Here is a 26,155-nt window from a genome sequence, read left to right on the forward strand (position 1 = left end):
CATATATCCAAATATTATCTGTCCAACCAGCCAACTAGCTGATTGTTTGGAATGAAAATCTGATAAATCAGGGCTTGACAAATTTTTATAAAATCTAGGAGCCAGGATGTAAGTGTAGGAGCCAGACCACCGTCCCCCCCAAAAAAATTACGTGAGTGAGGAGCACAGCTCTCTGTGTTATGCAACTGTTATACACTATACTAGTCCACAAAATGGTCGCAGTTGAATGGATACAGTAAAACGGAGGCCCCCTCACTACTCTGCTCCACCCACCAGTAATAAAAGAACACATTTCACATAAAACAATGGTGCTAGAAAGTACAACAAAACCCCCCTCCCCTCGTGGTCACACCACTATCCCTCCAGAGCCAGTGCACAATACCATGCAACGCATAGACCCTATTATCGGAGAGCTCTACGCAGCCGAAGATAGCTTACAGTAGACAGCTGGGACTTACAGGAGAATCAGCGTAGACTGGGACAGACAGAAGGGGACACAGCAGGCCAGGATGGAGAGGAGGAGTTAGCGCAGGCCAGGACGGACACAGGCACAGCAGTCACCATAGGCAACAATCAGCATATGCACTCCTGTGTATGAAATGAATGCCACAATACTATAGACAAAAATCTCTGCCGAGGCTGATGTGGATCTGCTTCCTCCGTCACTGCAAAATCTGGTAGCCTGGCAGCAAAATCTGGTAGCCATGGCGGTCTGGCCCCTGGGATTTGTCGAGCCCTGGAGTAAATGATGATCAGCAATTTGCTCCTAAATGCCAGAAACCAGATGAAAATGGTAATTCAGACAAGTTTTTTAAATGTTCAAACAACAGTTTTTGTCCATTTTCCAGCGTTTGGGACAGAGCCGGATTTAGATCTCATGGGGCCCTAGGCAAGATACTCATTTTGGGGCCCCCCTCCCTCAAACAATCCATACCAATATTGCAATCCGTGGCTCATCAGCTCTGTAGATAAACATTGCAGAATAATAAATTAGACGGTCTCTTATAGCCCACCCATATTTTAGGGAGACATACACTAAGTGCAGCTTGCCAGGAAAAAAAGACGCACATTGTGGAAAGATACGCATGCACATGCAATAAAAGAGCCACTACTTGCATTTACATCCAACTCTGAATGAGGTCCTGTGTGTACACTGGGAGAGCTTAAGTTGAATCGTTTCCTAAACTATCATGCCACTCTATTTTATATCAAGTATTCCAAACACTAGTAATGTAAATATGCCAGAGTATATTCTAAGTAATGCTGCCTTATAGACAGAACAGCTAACATTGGGATTTAATCATGAAGATAAAATGCAGACCATAATTAGCTAGTGGCTTATATAGACACTACTGTATTTATGTTTATGTGCCTACATATTAAATTGTTTAATTAAAACAGTGTGCTAGATGTGCAAGTAATAAACTTCATTAAGTCTAAGTGAAGGTTAATGAAGTTTGAAACTCACCAGATATTTAAAATTGGTTACATCATGGAAAGTTTTCCTCAAAATTGGTTAACCTGATTTAGACAAAGCACTTGTTACCCTTATTGTAAATACATATAATCCTCTCCTTCCTTGCAAAATTGCTACTGTATATTCTCCCAGTGATGATCAGAGCTCCAGTGGACGATAAAATAGGCATCATTGATCTCCATGTAAGCCCGACCTTAAGCATGCCTAGGTTTTTTTCTTTTTAAGCAATGTCATTAGGTCACGAGTGAGTGAGCTTAAATTAGACTGGCAATGCAAGATGAGTTACAGTGCACTAGCGTATTTGTACCTAGGGCTGATTTAAAGCTTCATATGACAAGATATTGTTTTCCTATAAAAGCTTGCCCAGCTACGAATATCCTGTCATATTAATTAAATTATTAATTTGTTTCTCAAGAGATTAATATGAATAACTATAGAAGATGGATTCCCTTATGCTTTTGTTCCCTTTACCACCACAAATCTCTTCATTCTCCACATCTGTTGGAGGACACACTAACTGACTGCAGAAAGCAGCAAAACATGACAGCAATCACCTACAGTATGCCTTCTAATCACAGCTGGTCCAGTATATAGTGCTGTATTTATACTCTATGCATCCATCGCTGTGAAATTATAAGGCGCTGATGTGGTATGTAGTCAGGAAGCCGGCGGTCGAAATGGCAACCTCCAGCTCCCCGACAGTGAAATTACAGCATGAGACTAATGATAGGCATCTGAATACCAACGTCACTAGGTAACGCCACCTTCAGGTGATATCTGATGTTGAAGAACGGCTTACACAAAATAATATTCGCATCGTTGTGCCTACTGATCTGGCTGAGGGCATGGCACCTTAGAAATTTTTAGAGAACTGGCTTGTACAGCTGTTTACCTGGGAGGCTCTCAGTCCTCAATTCGCTGTGGATCGTCCCCACTGGCTCCCGTCAAGGCCTCCTCCACCTGGTGCTCATGCTAGAACTTTTATTGCCCGTTTATTGCACTTTAAAGGCACACATCCACTAGACTATTAAATTGAGCGATTGAATGATAACGATATCGTTCAATCGTTCAATAATCGTTTGCAGATCGTTAAAAAAAATTCTAAAACGACCAGCGATGCGCTCTCCCACTGGTCGTTTAGACATCTATCATCGGACAAATATGTTGTACAACCTGACGATAATGTCAGGTTCAACATGTTTGCAGATGATTAATGTGCCTACACTGACCAACTGCTCGTTCAGTGTAGGCACAACACAAACTGAGAAACGACTGCACGATTACAATGTCGTAATCATGCAGACATTTGCCTGTGTTGTAGTGGATATGTGCCTTAAAGATCGTGAAACTATTCTCCATTTGGCCTACATTAATGGTCCACTACAATTTGAAAATCATACTGTATAAATTTTTCCGGATTCTGCACTGGAGGTACAGAAGAATCACTCGCAATTCCTGCAAGCCAAGCGCAAGCTTCGTGATCTTAATATTCAATATTCTGTTATTCCCTGCGAGATTGAGAGTAGTGTATGATAAATCCACTCACTTTTTTGCTAATCCCACAGATGTGGGGTACTGGCTGGACCGTCAGCCCTGTGCTCATTGCAGAGGGTTTCTTTTTTTTATTCTCATTAAAAAGGGTTTCCTGAATAATGCCAACAGTATATGGTATAGGTTTACATGTTTTGGTAATCTACTTTTTTTTCCAATATTTAGTACACCAGGAGGCTAGTTCCAGTTTTATGCTTAGGGAGTTTTCTGGTAAATATAGGTGTAGGGTGTAATTCGCTATACCCCTGTTGCTCTTTTTAGGGTTTGTTTTTGTTTATCCTTTTGAAGGATATTCAGGGCGGGATAGCGATAGGTTCATTTGAGGTTTTTTTTATATATGTCATCAGTACAAATATACTGTATGAGTGCAGTTGTTTTTTACATTTGTTAATTTTCTTGTTGTTTGAATATTTTTTTAAGGGTGAAATGTATTATTTTGTATTGTATTGCTGGTGCAGGCCCGCTTTGAATCATCCTATAGGGTTTTTTCAAGCAGCTTAGCATGTTCTGTTTCCCAGTTAGTTCCATTTTGAGGCCTTATGATTGAGGGAAATAAGGAGGTCAGCATACTTGGATGGAACATTTGTGGGTTAAACAAAAGGGTTAAGTGATCCCTTTTCATGTCCCAAATTAAGAAATATTGTGCTGATATAATTTGTCTTTCACAAACCCACTTATATGGTAGCAAAGTATTAGCCCTTAAAAAGCCCTGGATAGTATACCTCCCAACTGTCCCGCTTCCAGCGGGACAGTCCCGTTTTTCTGGGACTGTCCCGCCCTCGGGCCGCAGTGTCCCGCGGTGGGGGGGAAGTTGGGAGAGCACATGCGCACGGCATCTGTTCTCTTGTGTAGGGAGAGCCTGGGGGCTGCCCAGCGTCTCGGAGACACTGCTGGGCACGCCCCCAAAGTAACAAAACCGGGGGAAGCCGCAAGGCTCGGCCCCGGTTTCTGTAAGCCCGCCCCTTTTTCTTAAGCCACACCCCTTTTCTGACGTGCGCGCCTTTGGCGCGCGACCTGTCCCTCCTTTGGAGAATGAAAAGTTGGGAGGTATGGGATAGGGTATATGTACCATTCTACATTTTCAATTAATGCAAGAGGAGTTTTAGTTCTTATTAAATAGTGAGTGCAGTTTCATTTAGAATCCAGTCTGATTGATACTCATGGTAAATTTATATTTATTCATGCTAATATAGATGGGATGTTGAGTCATATACTATCTGTGTATATTCCCTCTCCATATAGTAATGAGATTCTCCTGCAGGCTGCTACGTTTGTTGCGCAATCTCCGGACACCCTTGTGATTTGTGTGGGGGATTTTAATAATGTAATGGACCACTGCATGGATCGATGGAAGGAAGGTGGTAGTTGTGCTCCTTCCTTTCCCTCTCCCACTCCATTTGCTAGTCTGATCGCTGAAATGGACTGGATTAACATTGGGAGAGTTCGTAATCCTCTTGCTAATCAATATTCATGTCATTCTACTTCTTACCACATGTTCTCTCGTATAGATTTAGTATTGACTTCATTCAGCATATCATTGGCAGTGTCTGAAGTGGTCTATAGAGGTATCTCTGACCACTCCCCTGTGCTACTTACTCTGAATATGTCTCAAAATAGCGGGACTAGTTCTTGGAAGCTAAACCCATTTTAGTTGTCTCCAGAGCCGGCCCTAACCAATTTCATGCCCTAGGCAAAATTTAGGCTGGTGCCCCCTAGCACGGCCACGAGGTCCGTCTCTGACCCAGCACTCCTCTCCCAGCAGTGCAGATCACAGCATCCGCCAGCAACACATTCGCCCACAGCAATCCTCAGCCAGCACAGCACCCCTCACCCAGCAGCACAGATCACAGCAGCAGAACCCATCACCCCTCACACCGGCCAGCATACAGCACCTCTCAAAGCAGTCAGCTCAACACCCCTCACTGATGCTGAGCTGACTTGAACTGGGTACACACTTAGCGATATGTACCCAGCATCGATGTCGCACTCGGCGGAAACCAGTGAGGTGCCAGCATTGGCAAGTGGATACACTCTTGTTGATGCTGGCAGCAACAGCGGGAGCCATGCTGCAGTTGGCAGCATGGCCCCTGCTGGCGATATCGCCTGTTGGACATGGATGCAGGTCTGATGGGCGAGTTGCTGACAACGAGCGGGAGCACACATCGTCAGTGACATATAGTCTAGTGTGTACCCAGCATAAGTCAAAAACTGGCTCTTGAGAGCTGCCATGCTACCTCTGAAACTGATTGCTGAAGCACATACGAGAATGCAGCTGCCGTGCGTCTGCCCCTGCAGTTGTTTCTAGGCTCCTAGTCCTTCCTGTGCTTGGTGGCTGGCAAATACATTGTCTCCACAGGAAAAAACACACTGCCCCAAACAAGGAAAAATTATATACATTGCACCACAGGAAAAAAATCATATACATTGCCCCCACACAGAAAAATTCATATACATTGCCCCGACACATGAAAAAAATTATATACATTGCCCCCACACAGGAAAAAAATCACTGCCCCACAGACAAAAATATTCAAACCCCCCCCCCATCCCCTGCCCACAGGGTATTGCAGTTATGGTACTGTTGGGACCAGAGATATTTACCGAGGAGCAGGCAATGCAGGACAGGCAGGCTGACAGGTCTCGGGGCTGGTTTGGCTGTGCTGGGTTGGCAGAGTCTCCCTTCCCTGTTAGGTTTTCTTTAGTCGCGTCGGGGACGGTTAAACAAAAACCAAATACCCGTTGGCAACTGCAGGAGGAGAGGCTGTACACAGAGAGGCGGTGGCGGAGGAGAGATCAACAGAGGTGAGTGGAGCGGCCGGACTGCCTCCTTCTCCCTCTTCATTACAGCCTGCGGCTGTCAGCGTACTATAATGAGTCAGTCTGACTCATTATTAGTACCTGTCTAGTGCGGCAGGCTGCGAGCCCCTTCATAGCGGTGTGCACTGGTGCCATGCACCGGCTGTACCGCCGCTAGCTACCCTGGACCATTTTAGTTGCTGTCCGCTGCAGGGTAGCCAGAGCCACCATCCAGATGCCCCAAACCTCCCCCGCCAGCCCTAGGCATGGAATGCCCCTAGGCGTTTCAGATGCCCCTAGGCATTTGCCTATGTTACCTATGCCTAGGGCCGGCTCTGGTTGACTCTAATGGGGACGGGCAGAGAACTATTTGCTGCATGGGGTAGTTTTGATCTGAGAATGCCTCTTATTTACATCCTATTATTAGACATGATGCCTTCAAGGCCTGTATACGGGGCTCTTTTATTAAAAGAGTCTCTGAAATTAGGCTGTATAATAGAAATGAAGAAGCCCATCTTGAGTGTGCATGTCAACAATTAGATGCTCAATATGTATCTAGACTGTGAATTATGGTTTTGTGCTCAGCGGGAGTGGGCAGATTACCTATTTGAGAAATCTAGATATAGGTTGCTATATTTATGTGAGGTTCTGAATTTGTTGTGGACCCGGGGTGGTGACAGAAGCACACACAGGAGCAGACTTAAATGAAAAAGTGGGGTTGTTAATAAGGGACTGAGAAGACATGGGAGTGGCAAACAAAAGTCCAGGTATAGTACTAAAGTGCACTTGATAACTGTTGTGAGGGTTAATGAACAAATGTCCAGGTAGTGACAGGCAGAACAGTCCAGTATAGGTATGGTGAGCTAAAACAGAATGCAGGCTTGATGAGCTGTAAGTGAATGCAGGTTTGGTGAGCTGTAGCTGATGCAGACAGAGGTAGTGAAGTCCAGCTGGGAATGAAATGAAACAAGGTGCAGGGAAACAGCAGGCTCAGGTACTCAGGCAGGTAGAAAGGTATATGGAGGAGGTAGGGGAATCCAGCAGGGTTTGGAGCAGGTTAGGGAAAGCAGGCTTAGGCAATAAATCCAATAGACAGGGTAAGCACAGGAACACTCTCTCTCAGCTCTCGCAGAGAAACACGTTGCACTGGCAATGCAAGGGAGCTCTGAACTCCCTTAAATCCCCAGTGCACAGCCGTGAATGGTCAGAGAGGAGCATGTGACACAACAGGATAGGGCAACTAGGTCACCTGACCAGAGACAAGATGGCGGCGCCCATGCCAGAACGGAATGGAAGCACCCCCAGGCCTAACCAGACCAGAGTGACAGTATGCCCCCACAGAACCACGCACAGCCAATGCTCTTCGCCAGGCACCACCGCCACCGCCAGACGCCCCTCGCCATAGCGACCTCACAGTTATTAACCGTCGACTACCATGCCGAGAGACCCTGGTCGTGACAATTTCTAGGTATGAGCACTATTTTCAGGCTGAAGTTGGAGGTAGATATTTGGCCTTTATGAATAGGGAGGAATCCCTCAACAATACTTTTCAGTGCATTCGTAACTCTCAGGGTCATTTGTATCATTCGGGGATTGATATTGCAGAGATGTTTTATAGTTATTATTTCTCTCTGTACACTTACAGAGCTTCTTATTCGGCAGAGCAGCTTCAAGATTATTTGGGTCAAGTTACCCTACCACATTTGTCTCCAGATATTTGAGAGTCTTGAGGCTCCGTTTACATTGGAGGAGATTGTGGCAGCAGTCTTTTCTCTCCCCGCATCCAAAGCCCCTGGCTGTGATGGAATTCCTGTGGAGGCGTACAGAAGATTTAAGAATTTTTTATTTCATATTTATTGGAGTTATTTAACTCTTTGATCAATTTGGGATCTTTTCTATCTTCTATGTCTAAGGCTATTATTATAGTATTGGCCAAATCTGGGAAATATCCTACACTCCCTGAATCTTATCGACCCATTTCTCTATCCACCATGGATGTTAAAATATTGGAAAAAAAAATCTTGCTGTACACTTTAGTAATTACATCAATCATCCATCCTGACCAGATGGGTTTATGTGGGGAAAGTCTACAGTTCAGAATCTATGGGCTGTACTTGTAAAATTTTCCTGCAGGTCTCATTTTATTCAATGGATTAAGCTTATGTACTGTTCCTCGGCACCCGGAGTGCTAGTTAATGGATTTACATCAGCCTCTTTCCCCTTGACAAGGCTGTCCACGATCTGCCCTCTTTGCAATAACCATTGAAGGGTTGGCTTGCTTAATACGTGCTGACCCAGACATCCATGGTGTTAGAGTTGGTGAGCCTGAAGATGTTGTAGCTCTGTTTGCTGATGATATACTGCACAGCCGATGGACAGATATGTCTGCAGACATATCTGTCCATCGGCAAGTGTGTGTGGGTTGTCTGCAGACCGCTCGTACACATATAGTGGCAGCAGTGGGGAGAGGAGCGGGACAGGCCCCCGATACACCTTCCGGGTGCGAGTTTGTGCTGCAACTCGCAAATGTAATAGCCTGCAAACTTTTCAGCTCCAGGCTACTACATATATACGAATTTAGGACAATGCAAACTGACACTTTTTAATGCGACTAGCATTAAAAGGTGCGAGTTATGCAGAAGCCATCACAGATCAGTGAGATCCGTAACGGCTTCTGTCTGTGTTTTTTAAAAAAAAGACATGCAGCCCAACCCCAAAAATCTAACCAGCCCGGGCTTTCTATAGCCTGTCCTAGTTCTAAAAATACAGGGGCCAAAATGCGTAGGGGTCTCCTGTATATTAAGAACCAGTACAGGGCTTTGCTGAGCCAGCCCTGGTTGTGGAAAAACAGGGGCAAAATGAGTAGGGGTACCCTGTATCTCCATAACAAGCACCGGACTCTTTCTAGCGGAGGGGGGGGGTGATGCCACAGCCAGGGAAAACCTTTCACCGGTTTCCCAATAAAGGGGAACCCCCTCTCCAGGGCACCCCAGGCCTCGGCTGATAGCCCGGGGCTATCCCTGGCACCCCTGGGCAGTGGGTTCTGGGTTGATATTGTTATTGTGTAGTGTAAAATAGATATTTAAATATTGTCTTTAGCTGTGGTACTACACATCCCAACAAGCATCCCCTGCATGTTGGTACTTGGGGAACCACAAGTGCCAGCATACGGGGCATTACGGGCCCAGTGATACCTGTAGTTCCACAGCCAAAGAAATACGTAAAAAATCACAACACACACTGTGAATGTAAAAGTTTATTCTAACATACATGCACACTCACACTCACTAACACACATATTCACCTAGTATCCCTGATGCCATCATGTATACTTGTCCAGTAGATAATCCATAGGGGTACCTATAATAAAAAATCCATACTCACCTCTCCTATGCGTAGTTCAGGTCCTCTTCATTCCAAGTAGGCATCCAGGGGGTTAAAATAAAAACACGAAAATACCCGAAACCAAGCCGGACTGAGGAAAGGTATGTGTGTGTACACATACCTTTCCTCCGCGCAAATGACTGGGGCCCACGTAGGCCCAGTCATTGTAGGAGCCGCCAACCAGTGGGCATCTCCATAGGAGCTGCTCGCTGATTGGCTGTGTGCATTCAGCCTGTCTCCTCCATAGACTTCAATGGAGAGAAATCTCCATTGAAGTCTATGGTGGGAACCGCGACATTGTATCCAATGATGTAACCACGAGGTTACTTGTTACATTACCTCCCAGAAGAAGGCCAGAGAAGGCTGAAACGCATTGGTGATATTTATTATAACCTTGCACAAACAATTACCAACTATTAAACACTAATCCAGACTCCGGTCCCGAGCAGCAACCTCCAAGTGGTCACGTGATGACACCTTGAAGTGCGGTGACACCACAGCAGCGGCGCCCGAAGACACCAGAGAAGACAGCAAAGCATGACAGAGTATTTGGCAAGGTAAGGAGACCAGCTATACTCTGCCTGCTGACCCACACAGAAGAGACAGCTGTCACTGGTATGTGCACAGACTTTTTCACCATAGACAGATCAGCGGGACGCCACACTCTGATACTCATCTAAGGTACCTAATTACTGATTATACCTATAATCATTGTACTGCAGCAACAGGAGAATTGATCATACCTACCCTGTTCAGTTGATTATACCGGAATGAACTGGGCTATCAACCATTGTGATTAAACATAATTTATATTCATACTGTATATGTGTCTTTAAGAATTTTCCAGCATATTTGTATATGTGACTGTAACTACAAACGTTTTTGTTTCTGTTTTTACTCACTATATAGTAAAGAACATTAACAACATTATTCACTGGTCCTAAGCATCAAATCAATCATCTTGATACATATTACCCCACGACACATTTGTATGCTACATCTCACTATTATAGATTGCGATCAATACACAATCCCATTGTTATAGGCTGGCGCTACACCTATCATAGCAAGGTATGGTATCATGTTGTACTGTAGATCATGATAAGGTTATGATGCACATCTCTGTTTACTAGTGCTAACAATAATAATGAGTACCTCCCAATGTTAATAAATTCTGAATTAGGACCCAGGAGACATGGATGCATCATATTTTTGCACTTATAAAGCACTAGGCTGTGTTAGGATCTGCGGTAGTATTTAATCTTGGTTGCAGTTCACAGTCTTTGTTGCTACTGGGACTCTGCATTTAATCCTGTCTTGTCTGTGTTTAGCTCATAGCCTGTCATTCCTGTCTGTCTGTGTGCTGATCTCATGTGTTCATTACTTACTGTCTGTCTGTGTGCAGTAATTGTCTTGTCTGTGTGCACAGGCCAGGTGCACACTAGTCTGTCATTAGGGAGGCTTGCAGAGCTTGCTCTGATTGGACCCTGTATCTGTTAAATTTACAGCCAGCCCTTTACTCCATGCCGGTGATAGAATATTTGTGTTTCCGGTTCTGGCTTAGCCTCCTGTCACCCAGTCGAGCTCCAGTTCTTCTGTCTATTGCATTGTGTTATTCTGCCGTTTGTGTTATCCAGGCAGCACGGTTTGCTTGTCATCTACCCGCCGTTAGTGTCATCTTGGTGGCACGGTTCACATACCTGTCCTCTGCAGTTCGTGTTATCTAGGCGGCACGGACAGTACTCTGTGTCCAGAGTACACAGCCCAGCGTGCGCTGCTTGTGTCAAGCTGGCGGCACAGGCTGCATTACAGCATCAGCTGCTTGTGTCAACCTGGCGGCACAGGCCATATTATAGCTTCAGGTGCTTGGTGTCAACCTGGCGGCACAGGCCACCCTCCAGTGTGTTCAGTGCGCTGTCCGCCGTACCAACCCCAGTGACTTTATTATTGTACAGATCTTCATCTGCCACATCTTGCCAATTCATACCAGCCCTCAAGGCTGCTACACAGCCCAAAGGCTGCATCTTGCTAATGGCTCACAGGCTGCTATCAGCCATTAAATTCAGACAATGCATGATGGATGTTTATCTTAAAGATTCTTACTGCTTTAGTGATTACCACTTATCTTGCATATTGCCTTCAGATGTAAATGACTTTCTAGTTTATATTTTAGAAGGGAGATCTTTCTAGTGTCATCTGCTTCATTTATATTGCTATTGAGGGGTAAATATAATAGCATAATGCTGGCATCGGCGGGTTCCCGGGGAGTTTGCCCGATGTTTTAAAGGGGCAATAATTTAAGAGGCGAAACCAACCTGGTTTCGCACATACTTGCCGGGAACTTGCTGATGCCTGCATCGTGCAGGCTCTTACATTTGTACCTGAATATTAGATAGAATTGTTACTAACAGGTATTGCTAATACTCTGTTCCAATTGATTGACATACGTACTGCACTATCAACACATCTTTTAAAACATTAAAAAAAGAAACACTTTTTTATATGTTTGCAGTATTCACTTTAATATTATTTATATATTTCTTTATACAGCCATTCTACAGATGACTTCAGCTACCAGGCTGGTTAGAGATACAGTGATCGCACCATGGCATTTATGAATTGGACGTTGCTTTTTGTTTTGGCTTTAAATGTACCAGCAATACAGTGTGTGCAGCAGATGAAAACAACACAATGTCACAGAATTGAACACACCATTATCACTTACCGAGGTAAGATTTATGTGTGGAAGGATATATGATGGGTTGATTCTGTGATTTATGCCGTTTTTAAGGCTCTTGGGTAAGCTGTCCATTGACAATCCTTTCAATAGTATTATTATTAATACTTGCCAGTTTCCATTTCATTTTTTGATTAGACAAAGCCCTACCTGCATTCAGCCTTATAACCTCTGGTGTTAATTTAATGTATTTTACTACACTGTAATTTTAACACTAGTAAACCAATTAAAAATGAAATACTTTATTTCCAATGTCATTATAAACTATAACTACTCAAGTTTTTATGAGCCTTTGGGTCCGGTGGATTACATTATTCCAAATGCCCCGAGTTCTGTTATTATATTTATCTCGGGGTGAGTGCATTGGAGCAGCCTACAGATTTGTCGTTCCGATTCGTCGTAAATTGGCAAATCGTCCAATATATCGTCTAATCTGTACCCAGCAAGGAAGGGTCAAGATGACATTGCTTTCTGAAGACAGCTGTCATTAGATAATTTAGGTGTTTATATAAGAGAAATATGCAATTGGTATTATTATTATATTATTATTATTAATAATAATAATAATAATAATAATAATAATATTACTATTATTAGTATTTGTTATTATCAGAATTTATTTAGGTTACAAAGCAAAAACATATTATGCTTTACACTGAGACACTCCTTGATGGTAGCATAAGCAATCTTCTGGTCCAATAGTTTCCTGGTAAAATATGCTGTGGTGTGCTCCTGAGAAACCTCCACTGCCAGATTACTTCCGCCAGTCAACAATCCGAGGAATTGTATGAACCAAATAAACGAGCGCTAGATAAGAATAAGAAGCAAGCATAACATTTAAGAGGCCAGTGAAAAATCAAAACGTATTAAAAACATAAATAAAAACTCCATAAGAGTAATGCTTATAGCCCTAATTGGGCAATACTTGGGGGAGTAAATGAAATTGTGAAATGATCACACCACAGCAATGGAGTGACCACTCCTATTGAAACGCAGCACAAACCCCAACATTCAGAGAGAGGATGCTCAGGCCAACCACACCATCGATGGTAATACTGATGCTATGAAGAGCAGAGAGTCCCAGAGCCAGGTTAGGAGCTGCGATGCTGAGATAGTAGGAGCTGTGATGCTGAAAAGGTAGTAGACTCGCTTAGCAGCAATACAGTCTGAAGTGCAATACAGGAATTAGTCCATTTGAACCCACTATGAGCAGACGAGTTGTATTCAGAAGACTTGCATAAAGCCAGTATAACACCAGGCTGAAGACTTGGCACTTGAAAGCACTATTAAAGTCTATAGCATAAACAGGATACTACAGACTACTGCTCAGAATGGAATAAGGATGTAGCAGTGAGGCTAAACCGGACTGGATCTGGAATGACACAGGCAAAGCTATGCAGGCTGATCCGGACTGGAACTTGAACTGGAAGGGAACTGGAGGAGAACAGCAGCTTGAACAGGAATGGAACTGAAACTTGAACCATACTGGTATCAGAAGAGAACATCAGCTTGAACTGGACTGGAATCAGAGGAGAACAGCAGCTTGAACTGGACTGGGACCGGGGCTTAAACAAAACTGGGACAGGAGGCAAATGGCAACCTGAACTAGACTGGGAATGGAGCTTGAACAGAATGGAACCGAGGCTTGAACCCGACTGGGACTGGAGGTAAACAGCAGCTTGAACACAGGCTGAAGGTGATCAGACAAAATACTTGCCATAGCAATATGCTGCAGAGTAGATGAGGCGGACTCAGAGGCAGCAGCTTGCAGAGTCCAGCTGACAGGAGTACAGGTTCAGGCAGTGGATCGGCGACATGAGATACACACTGGTGAGTGAGCACACAGAGGAGTAATATTCCACATTGTTCCGGCAGTGTGCTACTGGCAGGTGCAGCTTTAAATAGGTTGCTCTTGAAGAGGATTTGAGTGAGCAGTAATGTGAGCACAGCAGACAGGTAGTGACTGGATACTGACACTGAGCTGATCAGAACCAACATGACTGCGCCCATGACCCTTAGGAGCAGTTATAGAGCTCTGGAACAGAATGGCCCACATTGATGAAGCACCGCCTGGACTGGGTATGAATGACTAAAGCTGCCCACACACATAGCGATTTTACATCCAATTTGGCCGATTTCGACGAATCGTCAGGACAAATCGCGAAAAATATGGCGAAATCGTGAAGTTCTACTCCTGATCATGATGCCGATGCGCATCCCCGCGTGTCGCACCTCGCATCTTTTGATCTGCCTTGCTGTAGGCCAGATTTGCCAATCCGGGATACGATGGGTGCCAATCGTATGTTTTTTACTCGCGATGAATAGTACAATTCATCTTACAACGTGAAATTTGACTGACAGGAGCCTGTACACGCCCCTCCGCCATCTTGTGCAGCATCGTGTATGAAAGAGAAGGAAGCACAGTCGGGAGCCTGCACACTGAAGTGTATATTTTGTTGAAGTTTGGTGAGTATTTGTACTGTATAAATGCAACCACACTGACCACCAATGTGTGCCCCACACTGCCCACCAATGTGTGCCACCCACCTAGAAATGCATGACCCAGCCACCGGCCGCCGGAATGAGGCGGGTGGTGGCTGGGTCATGCATTAAGCTCCCACTGCCCACCAATGTGTGCCATCCACCTAGAAATGCATGACCCAGCCGCCGGAATGAGGTTGGCGGTGGATTAAGCTCCCACTGCCCACCAATATGTGCCACCCACCTACCCACTATCTGCCCACCAATGTCATGGGGCCACCTAATAATTAATTAGAAAACACTTCAAAATTTAGCAAAAATTAATAAACAAATTTATTACTACAAGATAAACAAATATATTACAACAAGATTAAAACAATCATATTTAAATAACATAAAATATTTGCAAAAACATGTTTAAAAAAAACCACCATACATTACATTCCTTGTAAAACCTTTGGCCCTCCAGCTGCTCTGCCACCATTTGGAAATAACAGCATGCTGAAACTGTGCCAGTGCATCCTGGGATGTGTAGTTCCACAACAGCTAGAGGGCCAAAGGTGAAGACCCATGCTGTAAAAGAAAGAAAAACATTATAAATACCAAAAAATAAACACATGACATTCCTGTAAAAGAAAACACGATTACAATACCATACCAAACATTAGAAACCTGTAAAAAAGAAAATATTAAAACATGAAAAAATGTAACCATAACAACATAAAATATAACAAAACTATATACACTAATATTTATATATTCTTTTTTTTTTAAAATGTCCATGTATAGTGAGCGTGAGTTCGTGACTGGATTCATAGAAATCCTGCAGTCTAAAGAGTGTCTGTGGCGTATAAGTTGTCACCGCTACCATAACAAGTTGCACAATTTGGCTGCTTTACAGCTGTTGTTACAGTATACGAAAAGGTTCATTGCCGATGCAGACCTCAAAACTGTATGGCACAAGATTCAAAACCTCTGGACAGTATACATTAAAGAGAAGAAGAAAGTCGATGACTCCAAAAGATCCGGCGCAGGCACCGATGATGTGTATGAACCATCGCTGTGGTACTACAAACAGATGTCCTTCATAAGCGATCAGGAGCCACAACGGCAGTCTCTGGTGTTGATGGCTGAGCGAGAGGGAGAAGAGGAGGTTGCAGAAGTGACTGGACCGTCTGCTGAAGTCTTGGTAAGTAGTGACACAGTTAATAAACCGAAACCTTATTGTTTTTGTAGTTCAGTCCCAAATGTCCAATATAGTCAGTTAGTTCACAGACATTCCTCCTGCCATGGCACCGCACCTGGTCCATTGAAATAGGCCATGTACTCCTCCCTCACTTCTTCGGCATGTGCGGTTGATGTTGTTATATTTGGTGCTGCTGACACAGATGTCAAATGACCAATGTCCTCCGGAGGTCCTACATCTTCTGGTCTAGCTGGGACTGGTCCTCGTCGGGTAGTTTTTCTTCGCAGAAAGTAATGCAGCACACAGCACGCCATCACGACCCAGTCTATCGTCTCCACACGTAGGTTGATGGTGGTGTGGAAAATGCGGAAGCGGTTGCTCAGTATTCCAAACGCATTTTCCACAATGCGCTGTGCCCGGGATAGACGGTAGCTGTAGATTCTCTTCTCTCTGGTCAGGCCCCTCTGTGCAAATGGCTTCATCACATGTTCATGTAATGCAAAAGCCTCGTCTGCGACGAAAACGTAATTTAGGCCGTGCTTTATCTGGTCCAGTGAGGGAAAGTTAATGGTTTTGTTGGTGAGTCTCTGGTAGAAAGCAGTCTGTTTGAAGGACCCACCATCCGAAGCACGGCCATTCTTGCCGACATCCACAAACAGAAATTCGTAGTTGGCATTCACCACTGCCATGAGAACGATGCTGAAGAATGCTTTGTAGTTGTAGTAATATGATCCGGTGTTTTCCATCGATGGCTCCTCCACAGTTAGGGAAATTCCAACGCTGTTCTAACTCTTCAGCGATGCTCTTCCACTCCTCCATGGTGTTAGGAAACTGTACAAATAGTAAAAAATGGGTTAAAACATGACTATAATATTTTTTTTTTATTTGTTTCCTATATAGACACCGGACCTCAGTCTGCTCTGGGACAGTGATGTGGAGAATACCACCCAACTGGCAACATCCATTGCACCCGGACCCTCATCCTCTTCCCTACCACCCCCCCAAAAAAAAAAAAAAACAGGGGAAAAAGGAGATTCATACTGAACGGAAGGACATATTTCTACAGAATGCAGAACGCCTCCTTCAAAAACCTCCAGATGCTATAGATGACTTTACGGCACATGTAAACAGTAGTATGAGGAATATAGATGAGGATACTAAGAAAAATTACCTCAGGCTAAATTATGACCTATTGAGTAGGTGTATGAGCAAAAACCTACACAACTCCACTGATATAGCTAACTCAATGCTATTTTCCCCTACCCCAAACACCTATGTCAGGCCCCCCCAGTCCAGTTGGAGACTACTCCCCCACCCAGCACCCCAAGCTCAAGCAGTAACATGTTTAGTGCTCTGCTGGATGCAGCGGATGAATCTCCCCGTTATACAGACATGTAATTTATTTAAATTTTATGACTCCCAATAGGTGCTGGCTGGATGGTATAGGGTGGTGTTGACGCTGTTTGGACAAGGTCACTACACACATGGCACAATATATATATATGTATAGTTGTGCCATATGTGTATTGGCCTGTTCAAACTGGCGTCTGACCCATCCTATAACATACAGCAGCCTACCTGTTGGGATTGATAAAATTTGGTGACAATGCTGTTTTGTAAAAATATTGTTGCAATCTATATTGCATACAGTTCAGTGCACAGTTTGGGTTGCCTACAGGTCAGTGCACAGTTTGGGTTGCCTACAGGTCAGTGCACAGTTTGGTTAATGCAGCCTATTATTTGCTGTCTAAAAATTGAAAAAAAAAAGCAACTTGGTGAGGACATTGGCCCTCATTCAAAGGATCTCGCAAAATGCGAGCGGTCGCTCTGAATTTGGGCGGCCGATTGGATTTGAAGTGCGGCCTCCTGGTCGCTAGCTAAGCTGTGGGTTACCACCCACAGCTTTAGCGACCGACCAGATTGATGGTCGCGATGGTCAAGACCATCGCGGCTTGCGACGAGACCCTAAGGTTGGGTCTCGGCAACCGCAAGCCCCAGGGAGCTTCCTGCTCTGATCGAGCAGGAAGCTCCCCACTGACATCACTGCTGATGTCAGTGTGGCCGCCCACAAAACGGCAGGTGTTCTTAAGGAACGCCTCTGTTTGTGAAACCACCCCCTCGCCACGCCTACAAAACGGGGCAAGCTGTCGATCAACATCGTCAGCCGCCCTTTTGTAGTGAGCTCTGGTGCGAGATAATTTCTCTCTCGCTATGGGGCTTGCGCACGCGCAGTGCGGCCGCTGCGCGTGCGCAGGGCCTAAACATCGACCTGCTTGCGAGCGCTCAGCGCTTGCGAGCGGGTCTGAATGAGGTCCATACCGTGCAAGTGTTTTTTTGCCACAGTGGCTCTGTATTGTTCCAATGTTTTAAAAAACCTTTACTACTATGTAGTGTTGTTTACACAAGATGGCTGCTATGCAGCACAGTTTTCTGCCTTATTGGCAGAGTTAAAAAGTTAAATTTAAAACAATTTTTAAAAAAATGAAAAACTATTTTTTTTCTTTAAACAAGAAACAAATGTGTTGTGTGTTTTTCTTCTTACCTTGCAATACTGGTACTGCAGCACTTTGACGATAGCCTTGCAGGTCTCCGGAATGATGACGCCCAAGGACTGAGGTGAGATGAGTGTCCCAAACTTCATGTCTTCAAATGACCTTCCTGTAGCCAGGGACCTCAGGGTAGCCACCAGTCTCTCTTCAGCAGGGATTGCTCTCCGCCACCTTATGTCCTGTCTCTGGATGTGGGGGGGTCACCAGATGCAGCAATTCCTGGAAGATGGCGTCATCCATGCGCAGGTAGTTGCGTTAGTCATCCGGGTTGTTCTCCTTGATCTCCATCAGCAGGGACATGTGAGAGCGGGTATCCCTTTGTAGCAGCCACTCCTTAGTCCAGCATGCTCTCGTCCTTCTTCGCTGGGCCCTCTTCCTAATCTCCCTGACCCCAGCTTCGGTGACCAACACTCTATACTGATAGGGAATCATCAGTACAGGTAGGTAGGTAGCACACACTTGCAGGTAGAATAAAGTTTGTAAAAGGCAAACCAAATACAAAGAGCACAGTAGCAATGTACAGGATTCAGCAGGAATACACCTAGCCTCATCTAGTAGCAGAGCAGAATGTGCAGAGAGTTTAAAGGGCGCCTGCTTTTTACACTCCCTAGCTAGCCCCTCCCATTGTTATGACTATTTAAATTTCCCACCAATTGTCAAGAGCCTTTTTTTTTAAACTCACGATTTTTTGTGCCCGATCTCATGATGCGTACGATCCCATAGATCGTGAGATCGTAGAACAGATTGGGTGAAAATTTTCCAAAATCGTGATCACGATGGCAGGCGAGCTCCCGTGAAAGTTCACAGGGAAATTGTACACGATATCGGGTCGTAAGCACATCACTATGTGTGTGGGCACCTTAAGTCCTGGGTTTTGTGACAGCCTGCTTGTCTTGAAGAGGCTACAGCATAATTCCATCAGTGGCTTAGCAATGGAGCTATCCTGGGGCTCAAACTTTCAATAGTACTTACCTATGAAGGATTGGAGTTGCTTTAGTTGGAGTTCCAGGACCATGACAAGATACCATAGACCAATTTTGTCAGACTCTGGCTGTACAGTATATTGCTTCTATAAACTCAATCTGACATCTCTTGTGGTAAATAATCACTCCTACTAATCCATCTTCTTAGCTGAGTAACATGCAGGAGATTCTCTTTTCATGTCTTGCTAATGATGAGAATGTCATCTAGGTATACCAAGGAAAACTCCGGACACCTTCCCAAGAGGAGATCCACCGCATGCTAATGAGGCTTATAGTAAATGTAGGTCTCTGTACCCAGTTCACCATGTGATTGTCTAAACATATACTTGTGGTCGGGTCCTTATTGAGCACTAAAACAATACTAGATGGCCAGAAGATGAATGAAGTCTAACTACCCCCAACTACAACATCTCATCAACTTCCTTTTTAACATGCAGATGACCTTGGGGCTTATCCAATATATATATAGTCTGATATATGGAGCCCCTATGGTGTCAGCATGGTAGGTGACTACATGATTGTCCCCAGACTTGCTGGTAAATGACGGATGCCTCCAACATCTCCCCCATCTCACTACTTGTTTCCCTGTCAGTTCAGTTTCTATTTACACTACTTGTACCCCTAAGCCTTTCTTATCACTAGCTAGCAGCTTGGGTAAAGGGTATATCTCCGGCAGAGACTACGCAGTTCCCTCACAGATTGATTGTATGGAAGCACCGTTTGTGGTGATGGAGGGGGGGGGGGTGGTCGGGGAAATGCAGGCATGCAGTGTGTTCGCACGTCGTTGTAAGGGCGTGCATAAATTATCCACTGTGCGTGAGGCTGCGATGGTACTCCTTTGAATGGTTACGCTAATCTATTACGGATGTGTGCAATGTAAAGTAGGCGTGCTTATGTAGTGCTGAGTTTAGTACACTATCGCAGTTGAACTGCGTGCGTATGCAATATTGCGTTCCAGAGTAAATCAGTCCCTGAGACTCCTGCAGCACTCTGTAGTATGCAAGCAGCAGCTGCTGCAGGTGCTTCTGTGATACCCAGGTAAAAAATGTATGGTTTAGTGTGGTGTATTGGTTGAACACCTTACCCAATTTTAGTAGCTTGTTTGTTGAACACAGGTTCATCTAACTCCCACAGAGAGGTAAGGAGGGTGTTTTAAAATAGAGTGCCACATCTGGATGCTGCAACTGAAGATGTAATTTTATTTATGAAGAATTTTTTCTTCAGCAATGTTAGAGTGACAAATAAAGCAACTATGTTTATAAACAACAGCATATGGTTTTCACTGTAATGGTTTTAGTAAATTTCACAACAACAATACCTTTAAATATATTCAACATTAACAAACGATTGGATAAACTGATCACTGCAATATGATAAATAACAAGTTTAACACACCAAATACTTTGACATGTACTGTATATATATTGTACATATACTTTAGTGGGGCCCCGTTAGTCTAAATCTCATAGTTCAGCTGATTACTGTACAGGTGGTGCACTGTTGGAATTATACTCTTCCTTGTGCTGAAGTTAAATAGAGTTGGAACTTCTCAATCTTGGAATAAACAGAAAGCTGCCAGCAATAATCTCCTAGAGGGTCCACAGTGAAGCCTGGCAATGGTATTGGCATCTATTTAGCAGAGAGTGCTTGGTAAGGTAGTTTATTCCTATGTATTGTAGCTATCACTGGTTGAAATGGGGGAGCTGAAGGAAACATACCCTCTTTTATAATGTTTTTCTGACTAATCTGCACTGGATATGGCCAGTCTCTAGCAAACTGTAATGTTGGTAAGCTGGTGTGTGATGGCCGGGTGTACAGCTGCAATACCTCTCCTGCTGCCTGCAATGTCCTCAGAGCTGAGGGAGCCTATCAGGGGTGCTGCTACTTCTCACTGCTGGTTGTTGCCCTCTGTAGGTCTGTCATCCAACCACCTTATATAGTAATGGTGTCTGCCTTTCAGCCAGCCTAGGCCATGCCCCAGGTCTCTGCCACACACCCTCTTCTGCTTTATCCTCCTGCCGCTCCCCTCACAGCATCTGGGGAACTGCTGGGACCAGGTAAAAAGCACACGCCATGCAGCTCTGCTCTCTCTGGCAGTTACCTCACCACAGTGCAGCCACCAACTGCCGTTTTCTAGTTCAATCCTTGAGCCAGCCACATTACTCACTGTCCCCTAATGTCCACCGCCGCTGAGAGGGCCAGTGCAAAAAGGTCCCTGAACCCCGAAGAAAACAAAATCACAACCTATATTAGACAATATAGGAGGCACCGTATAACTTTACATTTTTGTAGGGGCACCTCAGCATCGTTAAGCATACAGGGTCTTAGTGGGGTGCCACACTTCCCCCAGTATTTACCCCCTGATTGAACATACATATACTGTGTGTCTGCAGCAGTTGCTTGAGTGTAGCCTTCACAAAGTTTATTTGCATAGGGTTGGTATCTGGTGAGGCAGATAGGCCGTATCCCAAACTCCACACAATGCTCACAAATAGTTGACCTACATAGAATCAGGTGCTAAATTACGAATGTGTTGTAGGTGCTTTAATCTGCCCATGTTGTACTTGCTTCTGTTCAGTCTGCTGTGACTGCTCCTAAGTACTGACCCGGAAATCCTCTTTAAATCTCCTGAGAAATTTGATGGTGATTATGATCAATATCATCAATTCATAGTCTAATGCAGAACTGCAGTAGACCCTGGTCTAATTCAACCGATTTATTAATTGTGGAACTTATCATTGCATTACTAAAAGTTGAAGCTATGTTCTGGAATACATCCTATTGGAAAAACAGAACGCATACTGGATTCATTTCTTTTTTTTTGGGAAGGCTTTCGATGACCAACACAGGTTAACAGTATCCAATCAAAGGTTCCCAGTCCTTTCTTTCTGAAATTAAAATGCCCTGACCAATCCCAGTGATCCAATGGCAGTGACTGCAAGTCACCTGTCACTCCACAGTTAGAGAGGAGGAGGTTCATATAAAAATGATCAATAGAGCATATGTTTCTATGGCACAAAAGAAGCATTTCCGACAGAAACTGGTCATTGTTTGAAGTGTAAAATAAATAATACAACTTTTCACCATAACTTTTGGGAATTGAGAGGAATTGACAGATTCTGGAGTCATTTTTTTTTAGCACTTGTAAATTCGTTTGGATTACATTTACCAAAGGATCCACTAGCGATGCTGTATTGTAACTTTGATAATTGGATTCCTTTTTCCCCTCACTCCATGCCAAGTGTTAAGCCTGTTTTGACAGTTATCCTTACTATTGCCAAAAAACTGATACTCCGCAAGTGGATATCCTCTCCTCCACCCGCTCTCCATGAACTTAAAATGGACTTGCTTGAGACACTATAGGGTATATTTACTAAAGTGGGAGTTTTTAGATGTGGAGATGTTGCCCATAGCAACCAATCAGATTCTACTTAAAATTTAGCTAGCACCTTCTAGAAGATAATAGATAGAATCTGATTGGTTGCTATGGGCAACATCTCCACTTATAAAAACTTTCACTTTAGTAAATTTACCCCTATATATACATAGAGACGGATGTAGAAAAATGTTATAAGAAGTAGGAGATATACTTTACATTGAAGTATTACCTAATGGAAACACAATCAACACATTGTATTTTGTATAGGCAGCTAGGTACAGATTGTGGGTTGATTTTTCCTTCCTGTTTCTCAAGAGTTTTTTCATGTGATAGCTAAGATTCGTCCATTATTATCACCATGTGGCATATTTCCTCTATTGTGGATTTTTGTTATGTATAGCATATACTATAATATAATATTGCACACTATCACATAGCATTGGAGCATAATCTGATTGTAGTGAAAATCAAATTTATATTTATCCACATACTGTAGAATTGTAATCACCCATATCTTGAGAGTGGGCCTGATTCAGATCCGCACACAGATGCCATCGCAGCTACGATATTTCATGGATCGCAATTGTGAAAATATGCTAATTACACACCTGCCATCCAGTGCTTAGAGACGTTCACTGAAAGCATCTCACATCCACCGCTCAGGCACAAAACTGGAAACATCGGAAACATAAAATGCAGATCAGACGACTATCAGACTTCTGATGGCTGCTTTTATAGCAGATATCCAGACACACAGGAGGCTCTCATGCTGCAAGCAGGGATGCAGTGGCTAATATATGCATGTTTAAACAGTTCGACACCTCTGCAGTTTTCTAACCACCCTCCATTACCTCTCCCAAATGCATACTTGCCTACTCTCCCGGAACCTGAGTGAGGCTCCCAGTTTTTAGGGTACCCCCCTGCACCCCTGCAAGAGTAGGTACTTCTAAGATTACCGCTGTTTACTAAATAGAGAAAAGCAGCATAACCCCTTTTACTTTTCATTTGTAAATGGGGCCCTTAGTCAGAAAACAGGGGTTTCCATAACAACAAGGATGACCTGGTGAGACCAAGTGCACAGGATCACGCACTTATAGAAGTGATTATGTATATGGATCAGATGGACTGGGTCAAATCAGAGTCTAGTTAGGAGGATATATGCCTGGATTTGGAGCTTGTGGACATTCACATTAGGGAGCTGACCTTGAGAAAGACCAAGGAGGGTCGGAACGCGTGGGTGCTCACCAGACTGTGCAAATACGAACGGGGATTGAGGTGAATGAAGCCGAGCGGTGTGGAGGGGATTTGAGGCCAGGAGAACCCGTTGCTGCAGCCGGGGATTGACTCTGGAGCTTTACACGCTTTTAAGAACTGACCGTTGCCAGTTCTCTCCTACAGCCGGTATTTGTTCATTATCTTTACCATTCATGGATACAAACTGAGAAGTGGATGTCCGCTATTTTATTATTGTGACACTATTACTGTGGTTATTTTTGTATTGAATGTGTATTGTAATAAATGCGTATGCTATTATGCAGCTTTACACTATGTATGAAATTTATTTTTCTCATTCGGTTCGATCAAATACGAATAAGCCACTCTACATACCGTACCATTGAGCAGAGTACTAGAACTGAAGGTATTACAGTATCAGCTGTGATTCAACAAAAAACGCTGGTGGAGTGGTACTCTGTATATTGTATGTGCATTTATGTAGTGGAGGTGGGAAGAACCTCTAAAGAGAGTGTGTCCACACTACTAGCTGCCGTGCGCACTGGGTGGTATTTTTGCTTCTTGTGATAACATGTCATTTGGGTCAATGAAACAAGAGATAATGGGTGCAGATAATGCTACCGAGATAATGGATACTGGCAAGCCAGCTCTTACTCTTTCCTATGGAAGTCTTCCTAGAGGTAGCCTCTGTTACTAGTACACACTGCTTGTAGAAATGCCACGTGCATAGACTGTGTAGCGGTTGGAGTTATGGAGTGATTGGTCCTCTCTCATGGATATTGCCTAAGTCAGATAAGATCTTAGTTAATGCATTGATGACAAACACTCACTGTGAAATGATGACAAATAGTAGCTTCAATTTGACAATATGTTGATTGAACATGTTCCACTCCAGCGCCTAGGAAGATCAGTAGCTGACCCACATATTCCAGAACATGCCAACATGGGCATGCAGCTTGCATGTACAACTACACATTTTAATTACTGCTCCTATTTAAGTCCAGCCATACAGCTCATCATAAATGCAGTATTAGATTGCAATGAGTGGGCAGCAGATTAACCTATGTACCAATGTTTGCTGTGTTCCTAATCTCATATGTACTCCCTTGCGCCCTGTGTTGCCTGACCGCTTTGAACCTGTTTATTAGTTTGGATTATGATTTAAGAACCTGTTTATAATTATTCCCTTTCTGATGTGAAACTGGTATTCTCTTTGTTGCCACTTATCTCAGTGCTTAAAATAAGAAAAAATTAACTTTCAACCATTATTTGATTAAATAAAAAAATTGCACAAGCAGCTGTGTATTAATGAGTGGGCAGCAGATTAACCTATGTACCAATGTTTGCTGTGTTCCTAATCTCATATGTACTCCCTTGCGCCCTGTGTTGGGACCGCTTTGAACCTGTTTATTAGTTTGGATTATGATTTAAGAACCTGGTTATAATTATTCCCTTTCTGATGTGAAACTGGTATTCTCTTTGTTGCCACTTATCTCAGTGCTTAAAATAAGAAAAAATTAACTTTCAACCATTATTTGATTAAATAAAAAAATTGCACAAGCAGCTGTGTATTAATTAGCTAGCCGGGAACACTGACCCTGAATTATTAATAGACTGCTTGCAGACTTCTGCATGCCAATTTATGTGAAAGACCAAAGTTGAGCTTCTATTTCAACTGCCATTTAAAAATATATATACAGTCAGGTGCATAAATATTGGGACATTGACAGAATTTTCATATTTTGGCCTCTATTCACCACCACAATGACTTTGAAATGAAACAAACAAGATGTGCTTTAACTGCAGACTTTCAGATTTAATTTGAGGGTAATTACATCCAAATCAGGTGAACGGTGTAGGAATTACAACGGTTTCTATATGTGCCTCCCACTTTTTAAGGGGCCAAAAGTAATGGGACAAACTAAACAATCCTAAATCTAACTTTCACTTTTAATACTTTGTTGCAAATCCTTTGCAGGCAATTACAGCCTGAAGTCTGGAACGCATAGACATCACCAGACACTGAGTTTCATCCCTGGTGATGCTCTGCCAGGCCTCTACTGCAAATGCCTTCAGTTCCTGCTTGTTCTTGGGGCATTTTCCCTTCAGTTTTGTCTTCATCAAGTGAAATGCATGCTCAATCGGATTCAGGTCAGGGGATTGACTTGGCCATTGCATAAATTTCCACTTTTTAGCCTTAAAAAACTCTTTGGTTGATTTTGCAGTATGCTTCGGGTCATTGTCCATCTGCACTGTGAAGCGCCGTCCAATGAGTTCTGAAGCATTTGACTCAATATGAGCATATAATATTGCCCGAAACACTTCAGAATTCATTCTGCTGCTTTTATCAGCAGTCACATCATCAATAAATACAAGGGAACCAGTTCCATTGGCAGCCA

General features: G+C 43.6%; 1 protein-coding gene across 1 annotated transcript in view; it reads left to right on the forward strand.

The window, feature by feature from the left end:
- The window catches only part of SEMA5A (semaphorin 5A), a 503,265-nt gene that overhangs the window by 132,672 nt on the left and 344,438 nt on the right, over positions 1-26,155 (forward strand). Inside the window, exon 2 of the mRNA XM_088442351.1 lies at positions 11,759-11,937. Within this exon, the coding sequence (XP_088298477.1) occupies positions 11,814-11,937 (124 nt within the window). The 5' untranslated portion in view covers positions 11,759-11,813. The remainder of the gene's footprint in view (positions 1-11,758; positions 11,938-26,155) is intronic.

The sequence above is a fragment of the Taudactylus pleione genome, unplaced genomic scaffold, assembly GCF_031769625.1.
Source record: "Taudactylus pleione unplaced genomic scaffold, aTauple2 ptg000309l, whole genome shotgun sequence".
In the NCBI taxonomy this organism is placed as follows: domain Eukaryota; kingdom Metazoa; phylum Chordata; class Amphibia; order Anura; family Myobatrachidae; genus Taudactylus; species Taudactylus pleione.